Source organism: Hippoglossus hippoglossus, chromosome 11 (assembly GCF_009819705.1).
Source record: "Hippoglossus hippoglossus isolate fHipHip1 chromosome 11, fHipHip1.pri, whole genome shotgun sequence".
In the NCBI taxonomy this organism is placed as follows: domain Eukaryota; kingdom Metazoa; phylum Chordata; class Actinopteri; order Pleuronectiformes; family Pleuronectidae; genus Hippoglossus; species Hippoglossus hippoglossus.
In genome coordinates this window covers 8,086,791-8,103,558 of record NC_047161.1, presented here as the reverse complement: position 1 = coordinate 8,103,558, position 16,768 = coordinate 8,086,791, and the positions used below count along the sequence as shown (strand labels likewise).

At 41.3% G+C, this 16,768-nt stretch overlaps 1 protein-coding gene across 6 annotated transcripts in view; it reads right to left on the bottom strand.

Annotated features, from left to right (window-relative positions):
* The window catches only part of csmd3b (CUB and Sushi multiple domains 3b), a 319,867-nt gene that overhangs the window by 130,919 nt on the left and 172,180 nt on the right, over positions 1-16,768 (bottom strand). For all 6 annotated transcript variants that reach the window (XM_034599800.1, XM_034599798.1, XM_034599797.1 and 3 more), the window contains exon 7: positions 6,278-6,390. In XM_034599800.1, coding sequence (XP_034455691.1) covers positions 6,278-6,390 — 113 coding nt within the window. The remainder of the gene's footprint in view (positions 1-6,277; positions 6,391-16,768) is intronic.

Below are 16,768 nucleotides of genomic sequence, written 5' to 3'. Positions count from 1 at the left end.
TCTTTGTTGTTTGGTTTGTTAGTTTGATATAACACGAAAACAACTGAATGTAATTTGACCAAACTTGCTGGAAGGAGGCAATATGGGTCAGGAGAGAACTCAATCGATTTTGGAGTGGATCCAGACCAGGGGTTGGATCCAGGGCGTATTTCCACTTTTGCTCAGGGAATAACTCATGCATCTTGATGAAAAGTAAAAAATAACAAAATGTGGCACATGAGTGAGATTGTGCAGTCTAAGGCAGCTCGTGTGAATTGTCACTTACTGGCTTTCAAATATTCAAACTACTTTACTTGTTGCATTAATCTGCCGTCATTGCTGTCTATATAACTTTGCCACTTCATCACCCAACCACCACTAGTGCCATGGTCCCCTCTTTGCCTTTCTCACAGGAAGTCAGAACGGTCTTTTACCCCACTGAAAATGATCTGAGGGAACCTGCGGAAAAATGTATAAAAAAATATTGGATTTACATTTCAATTGGTTTGTCTTCACTGGCTATTGAAACCCAACCAATGAGTTTATGGTAAAGATATTGTCAGAGGACGGAGAAGGAAACCAGATATGACAGAAATAGATAATTTCCATATCAGGCATTCTCCATGCAATATTTCTGTAAGTCTGAAAAAAAGACTTGTCAACTTTACTTGAAATCTTTTTACACATCAACACCTCTTGGAAACCCTAATACTTTTTGTTTGTAATGTGTTTGTCCCACAAAGCAATGCCACACTTAGCTTGGATACAGTGCCCAGTGACATGTTGTGAGTACCAGGATGATTAAATGAACTTTCAATACTTCCAATGGTAAAGAAATACCTCCACTCTGATTTAATTATGGCCTGCCAAGTACGACCCTATAGCGTGCTTCAGAACACACTCAGAAATCACACACTAGCTTTATAGAAATATTTTAAAGAGAGTAATTACATGCATTTCTGATCCTGAGGTGGAAAAGATTGGAGAAGTCGACATAGCTGAATAATTACTGAGCTTTAATTAAACATGCTAATGGACACTTAATGGCTGTGCTTGTATTTAGCTGTAAAGATGACGGACAGCAGCAGAGAGGTATTGAAATAACAGTCCAAACGTTATAGAAATAAATGACAAACACTAATTAAAAAGAAAAAAAGACAAATTAAAGCCTGCCTATAAATTAGTCTGACTCGCTCTACCTTAATATTCATAGTATTTAACCTAAGATGTAAATGCTGGCATTTATGGATATTTGATGATTTCAGTAAATATTAATATAACTGCCTGAGATTGGAGGAATTGAATGTAAATTATGTAAATAGGAGTAATTTCACCCTTTAACAAGTACACTATGTTCTAGGGAGAGAAACTGGAATTGAAATGGTTAATGCCCTTAATTGAGCTCTATCAACATATGGCCTAGGGTGTGTTTTAAAACGCTGCCTTTGTGAATCTTTTTGAAACGTCAATTAAGGATTCAGATGGACAATTAAGTCAGTGAATTGGGTTTAGCCATTAAGAGAGGCTGCAAGCTTCACTGGCATTTCCTGTTTCGAAAAACAAAACACTTCCAAAGACGAGAGACTAGTAAGTAATCATACGCTTGTGTAATTATTTAGTAAAGGTCTGTGCATGCACACGTGTGAGTTCTAACACACGTGTGAGTCCTAACGCACGTGTGAGTCCTAACACAGACACCTTACAGTGTGAAAGGTACTTTGCCTGAGCTGTAAGCAGAGTGCATGTCAAACATCCTTATGCCTAATCTAGATATTGTTTTTGAGACAATGATCCCTTAAACTAAAAGTGTACCCAACTTTTTAAAATATATTTATTTAAATAAGTATTTATTATTTAACTCTTTTTATGCCTTTTTCTCTATTTTGCTCTCCTAGTTTGCATCCGTCCTGCTTTTTCAATCTTTTCTCTGGATCTCGTCACCATTGTACCACCTCCTCTCAGTTTCTTTCTTTTCTTTTTTTTTTGCTGCCACCCCTCATGCACCCCCTTCTCTACAAACTTGGATAATAATCATTATGAGAGTATTATTAATTCAGAACTTCATAATTGGGCAGCAGAAGAAGGAGGAGGCTTTTGTAAGCTGATTGGCTGACCTTAAACACACACACACACACACACACACACACACACACACACACACACACACACACACACACACACACACACACACACGTACACAGTGTGTGTCCAGCTCACTGGCAGCACCTACAGCCAACTGTCTCCCTCTGAGGTCTCAGACCAGAGTCTTACAAACTAAACTAACCCTGCCAACAAGGATTTAGAATGTTAATTTTTTTTCCATGTAGTGTTTGCCACAAAACTTAACTAACCCAATTATTAAAAAAAAGTTCCTGGCGACAAGTTGAATTAAATAGACCAGAACAACATATGGCTTTCAGGGTGGTATCACACTCTAAGTAATAAATGAATTGGAATATAATTAAGTGGAACTATTAATAATGAAGTGATGTTGATGAATATACAAAGAATGTTGATTAAACAATAAACCTTACGGTGTAGAAAATAATACATGCGCTCAAAAAGAGAACAGTAAAGATAATTTGGAATAAATAATAATATCTTTAAGATACACTATTTGGTGATTTAATTGTTGCTCATGCAAATGAAGCAATCTGTCGGTTTATTTTCGTTTTCATCAGTATGTTGAGAGTTTCCACGAGATATGAAATCAATAGGAGATCCATCAGTCATCTCACAATGTCAGTCGTGGCATTGGCAACGTTTCATTCAGGATATTGATCCGTCCTCATTTCATACTGACACCGTTGACATGCATTTACTAACTTAGAGTGAAGTAATAGATGATAAACGACTGCTAAGTCCAGATAATGCATTAACTCTTGTCAAACTGCTTTAATGAGGCGAAAATGACGAGAAAATATGAGAAAATATGTCGAATGATATTTTAGCAAAGATTTTTGTAACAAGTAGTGAAGATTTTCCAAATCAATTTGCAGTGACTCTTTCAGCCCCCCCCGACACAATGTCTCTGCTAATGTTTGAAACCCAACTACGTAATGGAGATTGACGGCTGACAGGAAGTAGTCAATTAATCTAAAGTTGGTTAAGAACTCCTCCACTGATTAATCAACTAACCCATCAAACTGACACCCCTCATTAACACATTGATCCATGCTTCATTAAGATCAATTAAAACCAATTCAAACTATTTAAAGGTAATCTCAAGGGGAGTGGTCAGGCTGTCAGTCAATCAATCAAGAGTCAGATGAGGAGAGAGGTGAGGAGAGGGTGATGAGAGGGTGAGGAGAGGGTGATGAGAGAGGTGAGGAGAGGGTGAGGAGAGGGGTGAGGAGAGGGTGAGGAGAGAGGTGAGGAGAGGGTGAGGAGAGGGTGAGGAGAGGGGTGAGGAGAGGGTGAGGAGAGGGTGAGGAGAGGGTGAGGAGAGAGGTGAGGAAACGGTGAGGAGAGAGGTGAGGAGAGGGGTGAGGAGAGGGTGAGGAGAGAGGTGAGGAGAGAGGTGAGGAGAGGGTGAGGAGAGAGGTGAGGAAAGAGGTGAGGAGAGGGTGAGGAGAGAGGTGAGGAGAGGGTGAGGAGAGGGTGACGAGAGGGGTGAGGAGAGAGGTGAGGAGAGGGTGAGGAGAGGGTGAAAAGGAAACAGGAGACATTCAGAGTGAAAGAAAGATGACAGAAACTGTTATAAGAGGGTCAAGGGGAAGAATGAGAGAGAGGAAAGATTTATGAGGTTTTATAACGACTTGAATTTCAATAATTAAAAACCTCTGAACTGTACAACCTGCTGCATGTGTACATAAATAATCCGTCATTGACTTGGATACATTGGCTTTGATATAATGACTTGTCTCCATTCTAAATATTATTATCACGTTTAATGCGTTTCTTCCTTTGTCGACAGTGGGAACATAAAATAAACCTAACAAATCACATTATTAATAATATGGGGTCATAACAAACCTAATGAGCTTCGAGACATTACGCAGTTAATAAAAGTGAATATAGAATCACCAGTGAATTAATAGCAGCCTCACTCACTCATTTGGCTTAATTGACCAATGTGAACAAGACAGTACAAATAACGTGGTCATTAAAAAAAAAATCCTACAAATTTAAATATTTTATGTGAGTAATCCCAACGAGAAAAAACAACTGGAATCAATTTGCTCAGCAGTAAACACAATAATGGACTTTTCCATTAAGTCCTAAAGCAAATATCGTAAAATATACGTCCAGTGGCCACACGAATACACAGAGATACAGTTATGTATTTAGCTACATCAAGGAGGTTATGTTTTCACCTCTGTCTGATTGTCTGGGTCACGGACGAACCCATTAAGGTTAATTGCGACATTATTTTTGCGTTTTCCCAGGAAATAATGAATGGATCTTGATAAATCAAGCGCACTTAGGAGTTTGAAATATAAGACTCTAAGCAGCTTGATTGAATTTAAAGGGACTTGTGGGTCTTGGAGGAGGTTTGCCATTCTGGTTGATTTTATTTCTAAAGTTAAATACATTCTAAACATATGTAAAACCAGCTATTACACAATATTTGTCTCGTCAACATTCAAGCTTGGAGGAGGCGATGATTCTCATTTCTATCTCAGATGTTAAAATTTCCACGTAGGGAAACCACGACTCATCCGTCTGAAGAAAAATCAAAAAATCAAATCAAAGATGTTCAGAGAGGTTTCTCTGTGATTGAGTGACAGCTGGAAACAAAAATGAACACATGACCCTAATTACGTCGTAACCGGCGTCGCAGCGTGATTGAAGAAACACTCTGCAGCGGATGGAAGCAACGGAGGCAAACAGAGCGGAGAAAAAATAGATTTTAGAGTTAAAAGAGAAGATGTTGGAAGATTGTTGAAGGAACGGAGGGAGGGAGGAACAAAGAAAGCACTTTTGTGAAACACATTGCGTCACAGTGTTGTGCGCGTGCGTGCGTCATCCCTGACAAATGCAGTCTGTTTTGTGTCAGTTCAGAACATGACACTGTCGCGGTTGTGTGTTTTTGTCTTTGACAAACTGCACAAGGTCTGATGACAGCACGCGGTGCAGACTCCAACTCCCGAGCGCTGGCATTTTGGAACGGGCGAGCACCTTATTCCGCTCTCGTCCGCTTGGCATTTTGGCGACTTGCTGTGAACTTGAATGCTCTGAAGTGAGAGGCGAGACGCGGCAGGGAGCGTGTCGGTAATAATCAAGTGGCACGGTGCAATTTTGGTATCAAGCATGACCACGACTTACACTTGTGCCGCCCGCCCACTCAGCCAATGACGCATGGAGGAAGGAACAATGTACTTCAGTTTTCGCCAGCTTAACTTTCTAATAAAAGACACACACAACATGTTCCCGGTCATTAGATTTAAGGAGATTACAGGAGCTGATTGATCGACCATGATTCAGTTCTTGTGTCTGTCAATCCGTCTTGTTTCCAACTGTGCTGCAGGTTGTGCCCGATGCCTCCGGCCATGAAAATACCAAACACGGCTCCATGTGTGTCTTGTGGTGTTCAATGGACTTTATGCACCATACACGGGTGATTCACAAAAAGAATAGTTATTTAAACAAAAACAACAAAAACTGAGACTAACTCAAAAACATGGAAGAGCATAAAAAACAAGTGTAGAATATAAGCCCTATCTGTTCCAGCCTGTCTGTGCAGTTGCTGCAAACGTTCGCCTCTGATTATCACCGTTGAGAGACGTGGACGTTGCCAAACGAATTTCCAAATGTTTTCCACCAGTTAGGTTTTGTGTCAGAGAAATCTCACTGTACGCCTCCGTGAGCAGTTACCCGAGAGAAACGGAAAGAAAGGAAGAAAGAACGTGACGGCGGCGGGAGGGCGCTGGAGACAGAGAGGAGAGAGCGGCGTGGAGAAGAGACAGGAAGACTGGAGTCAACAGGCGTAATTAAAGGGAGTTAGAGGCAAAATTGTGGGGAAATAACCGTCAGTTGAAAAGGGAAAAAAATAAAGCAACAGGGAGAAACGGATAAACAAAAAGGGAAAGCAGCAAAACAGAAAAACAACCCAATATTAACAAAGAGATCTGTAGATGCTGTATATACCGAGTCCTGTTTGTCACAAATATACAGTATATAATGTGCAGTTTAGGTTTATACATTTGTTATATTGGGGGGACAAAAAATCTGTTTAGTCACATTACGTGGGTTAGGCAGTAGTTATGGTTAAGGTAAGACTCCAGGAAATCGACTGTGTGTGTGCGTGTAAGTGTGTGTTGTTTTTGTGGATGTCACCGTATCTTACACATCTTACCTTGATAATGTCCGCTGAAACCACGGTAACGGTGGTTGTCGTCGGTCACAAAATGCAGCCGCAGCCAGTTCTTGTTGCTCACAATGGGTGATGGGACATTACTGCCCGACAACCTGAAAGAGCGACATAGATAAAAACAAAAATAATTTAACAAATAGAACAAAACAACAGAACGTACACAAACATGCATTTAGGAAACCTTAGCTCGTAAAGTTTTTACACCTGATCCAATAGGTTGTTTTTAAAGACCCTAAGGTCCCTGCAACAAATGCTAATAATCAGCCTTAAGTTTAGTCCACTTAGTTTCCTTTCACTTCCTTTCTCTTGCCTGTATCTCAGTGAGAACATTGACTCTGTGTTTGTAGCTGCCGTGTAGAATGAAGTGAGAACAAAGTGCACGAGCACACGCTGAATTATACACAGTGTCAGAACTTCCCCGCCCAAAACTCAACCAGTCGGTTCCCGCATCGCTGGACTTCAGAGCTGCTGCTTTTAATGAAGCAGGAAATCTTATATCTTATTCATCGTTTTTTTGCAGAGATCTCCCCAGCCGGTTGTGGGATCCGAACCCAGCAATTCTGACCAAAAAAACTCAATTCTCACGACTGTTTCCAAAGCTGGAGTTGGTGGCTGGTGTTGTATTGAACCATATCAAAGTAATAATTATTCAAATTTTCCTACACTACTTTTTTAGCTACATTGCACCTAAAAGACTGCTCTATGCAAATAAGACAGGGTTTCAATTACACAGGAACAAGGGGCTACTGGACTGTCACACCGTAATACACCACTCTTAACAATAGCCTTTTTGCATTGAAGTAAGCTCGTGCACTGAGGCTTTGATGGCACACAGCACCAGTACATTGGACCCAATTTGCAGCTCTTTCATCAAACAGGGCCGGTAAGATCCCTTAATTGGCCGGGAAGACGAACACGGCTCTCGTGGTCGGTAACGTGAAGCATGGCAGGTCATTGCTGGCAGAATTTCGCTGCAGTCATCCCCCTCTAACTTCAAATATCTGCAGCTAAAACACAATCCCTGACACCAATAACCTCCATTTTACATCACCGCCAGTCCTCTGCTGTAGGGTGCTTTCATTTTGTAGTGTCAACCAACAGGTAATAATATCACCTCGGCTGTTACATTTCAGACAGAAGTGCACACGGCCGTAAACCGTGTAAAGTATGAAGTGGGCTGCCCTCTCATGTTCGTTTGTCTCCTTCTATAAACCCCTGCTGTTAACCTTCACAGACCATTAATATCAACTTACACACACAGACACACAAATGCATGCTCACACACACACGCACGCGCACACATGAATAGAGGCATTACAGTGTATACACCTATACCTCTAATAACAGCTGTATAAAGTGGAGCACAAAAATGCTGAGCAGGAGTTTTAAAGGGTGTGTGTGTGTGTGTCTATGTGTGTGTGAGTGAGAGAGAGAGAGAGTGAGAGAGAGAGAGAGAGAGAGAGAGAGAGAGAGAGAGAGAGAGAGAGAGAGAGAGAGAGAGAGATAAAGAGAGAGAGAGGGTCACCCTGTGCCCTAGATCAGAAGGATCTTCTGATGTGAACAATTAGTCACACACACACACATACATACAATACTTACACATACACATACATATCTACATATCTACACATCTATACACTGTAGTTTCACAGGACCAGATACACATAAAACTGCATAAATTACATACATCACCAACACAACTATACAAAATAACTACTGTGAGTTGGAGGGAGCAATACAAATAAATAATATCTCCTTGGTATATGGTAATTTATTGGGATTGTCTCTATAAAACATTTCTTTGGGGAAAAACATACCATACAAAAAGAGGTAGAACAGAAATGTATTTATGTCCCTTTATTGTTTAAATCTACCTGTTGTGTCACATCTCATTGTAGATCAGTGGTGGGGAACCCTTCGGCCTCTGGGGTGTTTGGGTGTGCTAGACATGTTGACGTGGCCCCTGAGACTATCCATGAATACAAAAGAGAATAACGTACACTAACATATCCTTCAGGGTTGGTTGTGTGTCTGTTTTGATCACAGAACCGGATAAGATTCAAGGACAAATTAGTTTGGAAATAGTTTTTGTGCACAAGAAGCAGAAATCACAAGAAGCTGCTAAGATCTAAGAGGTTAAAACCTCATTCAGGAGGAGAATTTGTAATGGAGTGTCTTGTTGCCACTGCAGAGCTGACTGCACCGGACAAAGTTAAATTGTTCCAAAACATTAGTTTGTCTTGAAGAGCTGTTGCAGAGGGGATTACTGATGTGGCACAAGATATTGAGATGAATAAAATAAAAAACACTGAAGGAGACAACAAGGAGTTTCTCTCTGTCCTGCGATGACACAAAAGAACACAGTAAATACCACTTATCCAGTTTTTTATTTTTTATCTAAGAGTGAAGTTTGAGCCAGTTGTTTTGTCTAAAACCAGCCGTGAGTAGCATCAACATCACTACCATCTGACATCAGACGCATCATAGCAGACAAATAAGTTCCAGTCATGGTATTAGAGATATTGTCATAATTCAGTATGGCCTGTGAAGGAAACTTTTTTGTAGAAAAAAGAATAAAAAATGTCCATCCCTGTTGTAGATCATATTGAGAAAGAATATTAAATTCTGATTTAAATTGGATACACTATGAAATCAATGTTGATTTAGTCTATAAGCTGGAGTGAACAAGATGAAAGACGGTCAGATAATAGAAGTACTGGACAAAAATCGAGATCTCAGTTGAGGCTCATGTGAAATTTCAAACGTCAATATATGTGCTATGGGTAATCTGTTCAAGACAGAAGATCTATATGAAAAATAACGTCTCAAATGAAAACCCCCAAAATATATATGCAACGCCCTGGATAACAGATTGTACATGTCCTCAAGTATAAACTGTTGTTTTAAGTATTATGAGATGGAGTAAAGCTGATAGGCTTCTTTCAAATTGCTCTGAGTAATGTTCGGTCGCAGGAATTTGTTCTGGCGGACGATTAAGATGCCTGTCTGCCTCTGCTGTGCTCAGACTGTAGAAGATTACAGTGCCTGCTTAATAATTAGGCACAGGAGCAGGATGTGGACCAAACCTCAAGAGACATAAGTGGCCAAAAATAGATTAACCTTTTCTGGAGGGATACAAAAAAAAAACACTGACCTCAGTTTAGACCCAGGAACAGAGACAGGTTAATGTCAGGCACTTGGATAACAATAAACATCATGTTCAGTCCAGTACTAGAAGATGTGCATCGTGTCCCACAGGTATCACCTCAAGTACTTTGTGTATATATCTAACAGGGCTATAATCTGGGTATTTATCATAATCTGGTACACGCTGAAACACAGCACAAACATTTGATTGTTTGGTATTTATCTTGGGTTTTAGGTTTTTTCTCCTCTCCTCCTCTCTTTACTCTCGCTGCTTCTTTCCCTGCCCCCCCCCCCCCCCCACACACTTTCCTTTCTTCAGATCTTCTCTCTGCGTGGCTCTTCATATGTGCACATTCACACTTATTATTCATGTTTACAGCTCCTGATTCACTTCCTGCTACCGTGTCATTACCCAAGGTACATCATTAAAGGTAGAATGTGTGCATATTCAATCCGTTCCCATATTAAAACAGGAATTAAATCATAAATCTATAAAGACAGCCGCTCTATGTGTGTGAGAAGCTAAAATAATAAACTACGTACTCAGGAAGCACTTAAAAAATCCCGACGAGCAAGACGAAGGTATAATTAGAAAAATTTATCTTCAAGCAGTGGCTGCAAGATTAGAGAAACAAGTTAGCGACTAAAAAGGTCACCAATCTATATCCCCTCAGCAGCACCTCCTCCACAATACATTTTGAGATGTAGTTCAGCTACTGCATAGGTCACAAGCATGTATGTACACGGAGGATGGAAATACTTTAATAAATACACCATGTGTACTTAGCAACTACTTACATGGATAATTAAAGCTTAAAACGAAGCTTCCAGCAGAAAACCCCTAATACTTCCAAAAAAAACATCCGCCTCTGAGCTGCGGAGACGCCAGTTGATTTTCCCCATGTGGACAATTTGTAATGCATTATTAAATTATTCATCTATGCTGAGGGATCCTGTCTGTGACTGGTGTTTCCCCAAATATCTGCAATAAAAGCACTTCAGGGGAGCCCTGAGGTATTATAGTTCATCTTTAGATGGACACCAATGTTTTATGTGATACTGTGGTCTGAGAGGGAATCATACTCGGTGCTTTGACAGTGACACAGACAATACAAGACCTGACACAAAGGGACAATAAAACTTACAGTAAAATGGTCAAGTTTTGTGAAGATGCCGTGGACCATCAGCTAAGGGGAAGTTCCTTTGTTTGAATTCATCAATGAAGTTTAAACAAAGGGTTTTAATGATTAACTTGCTGCATCTATCTGTTATGAACTCAATTAAACTGACTGAATAAGTATCACACTTACAACATAGATTGTTGAAAATGATGAAAATATCTATGTAAAAAATGTTGGAGGCAATCTTTTGCTCTTATTTTAATAGTGAGTCCTTTAGGAAATAAAGTTAATTGGTGTTCTCTGGAGATTAAGAGAAGATAAAAAAAACAATTACTCTGGTAATGTTTCCCTCGTGCAACCCTTTTCTATAAAGCTCAGTAGATCCTGATGCAGTATGCAGAGTTTTTCAGCAATCAAACACCAACAATGGCTGTTCTTGCAAATGTGCATGGAGCTCAAATTACAACTATCATCATCCTTAACAGGTAAATACGCTGGGAAAATAAAATACTGAGATGAGGAGGGAGTCTGCAGGAGAGAGTGAATATTGACTGAAGAGTGGCCAGAGGGAGCAAAAGTACATAACTGATTAAATACAATAGACCTTCCTTTGTGCCCCTATTCCTTAATGGAGATACAATACAGTTGTTCCACCAGCAGTTAGGAGTAAAAGAGAGGGAGGAAATAAGGAAGCATGGGGTGAAAGGAGGGTGCAAGGAGGTAAAGATTCATGGAGGTACGGTAAGACATTGAGTGGGGCACCTCAAGGCTCAGTGTTAGAGCCCTTTTCTCTTTACATTTAAAAGTAGTCCCTTGGGTCTAATTATCCAAATGCATGGCTTCTAAAATACTTGTTTTGTATCCATTCCTGCTTGTGACAATATCGACATCAAAATCACCTCTTCATCTCTTTGCCTGCCCAAAGCCATGTGATACACTTGGGTGTCACGTTTGATTTCAGTTATCCTTCTCTCAGCATTTTGCATCTGACATGTTAACATAAAAAAAAAAGAAATCAGGTCAAAATCTCAGTTCAGGCCATGGTTATCTCTCACCTTGGCGGCGTCCCTCTTGCAGGTCTTCACTATGTGAGACCCTTACAGACTAGATTCGTGACAGTACCTCTGGTCTTTGATAAGCCCAAAAAGGCAAATGTCACTCTGCTGCTCATCAACCTCCACTGGCTACACCATGTCTGCCCAAATAAAATTCAACCTACACATGATTGCTGTGCCTGAGCGATCAAAGTCCATATTGTTCGTCGTTAAGGTTCCTCGATAGCTGGACAAGCTACCAAATGCAATGAGAGCAGGAGCCTACCTCTCTATCGTCGAGAGTCTCTGAAAGACTCATCTCTAACGAGAGCACCTCCACTCCTCCCAGTTCTAACACCTCAACAGCCCTAACTCGCACTTACTGTGCACTTTGGAGTTCTTTGCCTGATGAATAAATGTATAACTTATTCAAGGTCTTCTTCTGTTCTGAAGCCTGAGTGTTGTCCCTCAAGCATCTGCCTAAAAAGTAAATGCAATATAATTGATGTTTTGCTGGATGATACAACTTCATATTTTACTTGTGGGAGTGTACACGTGAAGAGAGTTTCTACCTAAAATGAATAACTGGCTCTACACACAAACGCAAAATCCATGTGTGGGTGGTCATGTGGGTTAGAGAGCTACAGTACCTTTTGTGTGCGCATGTTTAGCTGCGTGTGTCTAATGGTGTGTGCATGTGTGTGGCTGGCTATTCATTAGACAGTAGGGGAATGCTACTTAATCAGCCGATCTGTCTTAATAGCCTCCGCTAATTAAGACAGGTGGGAACTGCCACACATAAACCCACAAACACATTCGAACATGCAGAGAGAGAGTTGGCGAGAGGGAGGGAAAGAGAGAGAGAGAGAGAGAGAGAGAGAGGGAGAGAGAGAGAGGGAGAGAGAGAGCTCTGTCACACACTTGCATTCACAGAGAGAAATGAGCACACACCCACACACACTGCAGGAGCGTTGTGCAGAATGTAGTCTAGGTGGAGCCATCATCAATCAGTATACAGAGACAGAGAACTCCTCTGTCTGTGCGTGTGTGTCTGTGTGCGTGCACGGGATTGTTTAGATACACCGTGTATATGCGTATGTGTGCATTGTTTATGTGTCGGCGTGCGCGTGCTCGTGATCTTGCGAGCGTGCCTGCTGTGTCACTCTCCATCAATCTCAAGTGGGCAGAGAGTAATCAGTGTTCACAACAGGACCCTGCATTGTGCTCCCTCCCCTCCCTTTATCTCATCTACATTTCTACCCTCCTCCTCGCTTGCCTCCTCGAGGAGCAGCAAGGTGTTTTTAAAAACTGTCTTGTTCACACGGATGAAGTAAAGCATGAGTGGGCGGCTGTGGACCGTAATGGGGAAAGAAGAAAAAAAATCACTCTGACATAGATCATTTATAAATTAAGCAAGCAGGCATTAACCTTTGAAACTTAAATGCCAAAAAGACTTGTTTTGAGGCAGATTTTTACAGTTTGGGTCGGGCTCCTTGGCTCCAAATAAGAATATTATTCATGCTGCAGGATGTTGTGACAGACAGTTTTCGAAATTGTGGCAACAACTTGGGGAACGTTCTTTGGTTGTCGATAAGGTTGGTGCACAAGAATCTCACTGGCTTGCAAACAGCCCTGACCTCAACTCCATTGAACAAACTGGCAATGAGCTGCAGCACTGACTGCCAGCCAGGCCTTATCGCCCAGCATCGTTGCCTGACCTCACTAATGCTCTCGTGGTTAAATGGGATCAAATCCCTGCAGCCAAAACCGTATGGAAATGTTTCCCAGAACAGTGGAGGCCTGTTGGAGTTGGATATTAGTGCTGAGGTCTTTTGAAAGAGAAGATAAATGTTTGTATTCCCACATGCACTGTATCAAATGATAAACCAAAATAATCATCTTAGTAATATTTAAAATGGTGTGGATGGCCCAAAGCATTGTCGGTGGCGTTCTAAAAATACCCGAGCCTAGAGTGAGCATTGCAGCATTTAGCGATAACGCTAACTGAGGTTCTGACAGAACTACTGTGAAGACTTGATAACACTTTGAATGCTAAATCAACAAACTCAAAATTAAAAACAGTAGTTTTCCCAACAGAAACAGCAGTGTTTTGTTTATTATAGAGGAAAGTGAGCTCTGTAAAATATTTTTTTGTTCCATCTGTTGGGTAATTTATGTTTGGGATGGCAGAGCAGGCAGGTTGCAAATCCAGCAATCATCTTCTACTGCAAAGCTGTGATTGAAAACACAATTATACACGCTGAGGAACTGTTTTACATGTATGACTAAATTACTGGTTTTGCCTTAATATGAATATCATACTTTAAAGTGTTAGAATACTTTTGTCTGGCTGCCAGTCAGAGTCAGTGTGTTGGCACGGACCCAAACTGACACATATGAAACATAACCTTGTGTTTTAAACTTTATTTGTTTTTATAAAATAATTAGACAATTGTGTTTTTGTTCTGTGTTTGTTCGATGTGTTCAACCCCACGTGAGAGAATGTGGCCCGTCCTCGTTTAAGAATGTTCCTATTTCTTTGACAGACAAGGGTGAAACTGGGTGATTAAGTCAGTCAACACTCCATAACTTGTCTCTGTCACTTCCCCCTCTCCTCCCCGATCTCTCCTCCCTTCCCTTCCTGTCCTTCCTCCTGCTCTTTCTCCAGGGTTTACTCATCATCACTGTCTGTTCACTCCTTTCTTTTAGCTCAGTCTCTTCCCAGTGGTGACTGCAATCCTGGGCGGCTCCCCCACCTCTTCTCAAACAGTCTTTTGTGTGCATGTGTTTGTGTGTGTTTGTGTGTGTGTGTGTGTGTGTGTGTGTGTGTGTGTGTGTGTGTGTGTGTGTGTGTGTGTGTGTGTGTGTGTGTGTGTGTGTGTGTGTGTGTGTGTGTGTGTGTGTGTGTGTGTGTGTGTGTGTGTGTGTGTGTGTGTGTGTGTAGCCTGCGGGACAGCAATAGCAGTAATCAGAGCAGAGACAGGGACTCGGAGGGAAAGTAGGAGGAGAGGAGGGGGACAGAGACAAGGAGACGGAGCTGGTGTTATTATTATTACATTACATAATATTATAATTTCATCACCCTAGCTCCCACTATCCGTGGCTGACTACTTAATGCACTATACTTTCCAAGCACACACACACACACACACACACACACACACACACACACACACACACACACACACACACACACACACACACACACACACACACACACACACAAAATGAGGACACAGCCAGAAACATATGCAGCTAAAACAAAGACACATATGCACATTGACATTTGCACAGACTCTGTATAATACAGGAAATGACACTGACAACACATTTATGACGGTAAAATGAATTTCCCATGGCCTGTCCAAACTACATATCGTGCTCCAGTGGTGCTCAAACTCTGGGTTGTCCCTTGGGTTTGGCTTGGCACCACCTGGAAAAGTGTTTTTCTCTGCTGTGGGAAACGGTAAATATCAAATTTCAGGTCAGCAACAGCGACCGCAAAAAACACAGGTTGTGTAGCGATCACAAAAGGCTCAAGGTAATTAACGTCCTCTCACGTGCAATACCACATTATGGCCACTGGAGCCTGAGTACGAGGCTTAAAATAAAGTAAGAACTCCACTTGCACGTTAATCTTCACCAAAACAGCGGAGATAAGAAGTAGTTCTGTTTTTCTTTTAACCTGGGAAAATGTGTTTTGGAATTAATGATGAGAAATCACACAAGGATCAAATGAAAAATATATTTAAAAAAAGAATTGAGGATGCCTCAAAGCCCTGAAGTGAAAGTGACCTATTTCAGGTTTTTATCCCGAGTGAATGTGTCTAACGTGACTTTGTTTGCATAAACACTATAATCTAATTATCACACACTAATCCAATTATGAACCTCACTTTGATTCGAATAGTAATTTGATTAAAGTGTTTACATGCATAGCAGAATAAGATTTATCTTAATGCAGCAATCTTAATGCAATCTTGCATAGCGTGTGTGTTGATTGAACTAATTGTCATGTGCCCTTTCCCCTATAGGCAACGAGTAAAGTGCGAAACTGCCGTCGTAAAATGCAAACGCCTGTCTCCTCGGCTGCCGCTTTTCCGACTGCTCCCATGTGACAATTGTGCAGTTTGTCCAGATTCGAGGCATCAGTGCCAGCGATGAAAGAGACGGTCGCTCTAAAAATTAACACTCTCATATACTGTGCAAGCTGTGCAGCTCGGGAGAACTCAGATGGACGGGCTTGCTCGGCATATGGTGTTTGCATCTCTGACCAACCTTCCTATAACGTGATCATTTCACAGTCCCCCACACATTTCCACCCCACAGCAAACACCTTCCATATGACCTAAGTGGCAGAAATTGGGGGATTCACTCGTTTAAATGGTTTTAATCCAATTGCAGTGTTTCTCCCGTTTCTGCACCTCTGCTTTTTGTCGTCTACCTCCCTCACCTTCCTACACCTCTCATCCCCCACTTCTTTTCTCCCGGTCTCCGCTCGTCACCCCAATTGCCCTTCCGCTCCTCTTTTTTTTACCCGCTTGTGTCTCGTCTCCTGTCTCCTCTGTGCCTCTCTTGTCGTCTTCTGCATGGCCTCACACCGGTTCCCTAAAACACCATGACACTTCTCTCGCTGTCGTCTCATTCTGCCGCCCCTCTCTTCTCTCCTCTCCTTCGCTTCGGCTCCCACAAATCAGAGAGCGGGGTTCCCACAAGATCACAGTCATTTATTTCAAAGGCTATCAAAGGTGTGGGTTAATCTTGTGGTAAATTTGCTTAGACATGCCTAGACAATAGCCTTGTGGAAATAAATTATTCTGTGGGACACCAGAAATTGGATTTAAAAATTGATGTCCCCCGAGAAAGTGTGTGAAGGTCAGTGTGTAACCCATGAGCCATAATGCTACAAATAGATCCAGGGGAAAACAGTCTACATCATGAACTGGTTTTCCAGCTCTCTATGAAAGTCATTTGGCCTATGAATGCAGCTGGTAATGGATTCTCCAGAGTCCTGCCTGACTCTGGAGCTCCACAAGAATATGGCTCATGCTTCCGTCAACTCAGGGAAATGTATCTCTGCTATTCTACTTGAATAACTTGATTTTAAAAACTGAAAACGATCATTGTATGAGAAATATAACAGCAGTCAAACATTGCTACATTAGATATTA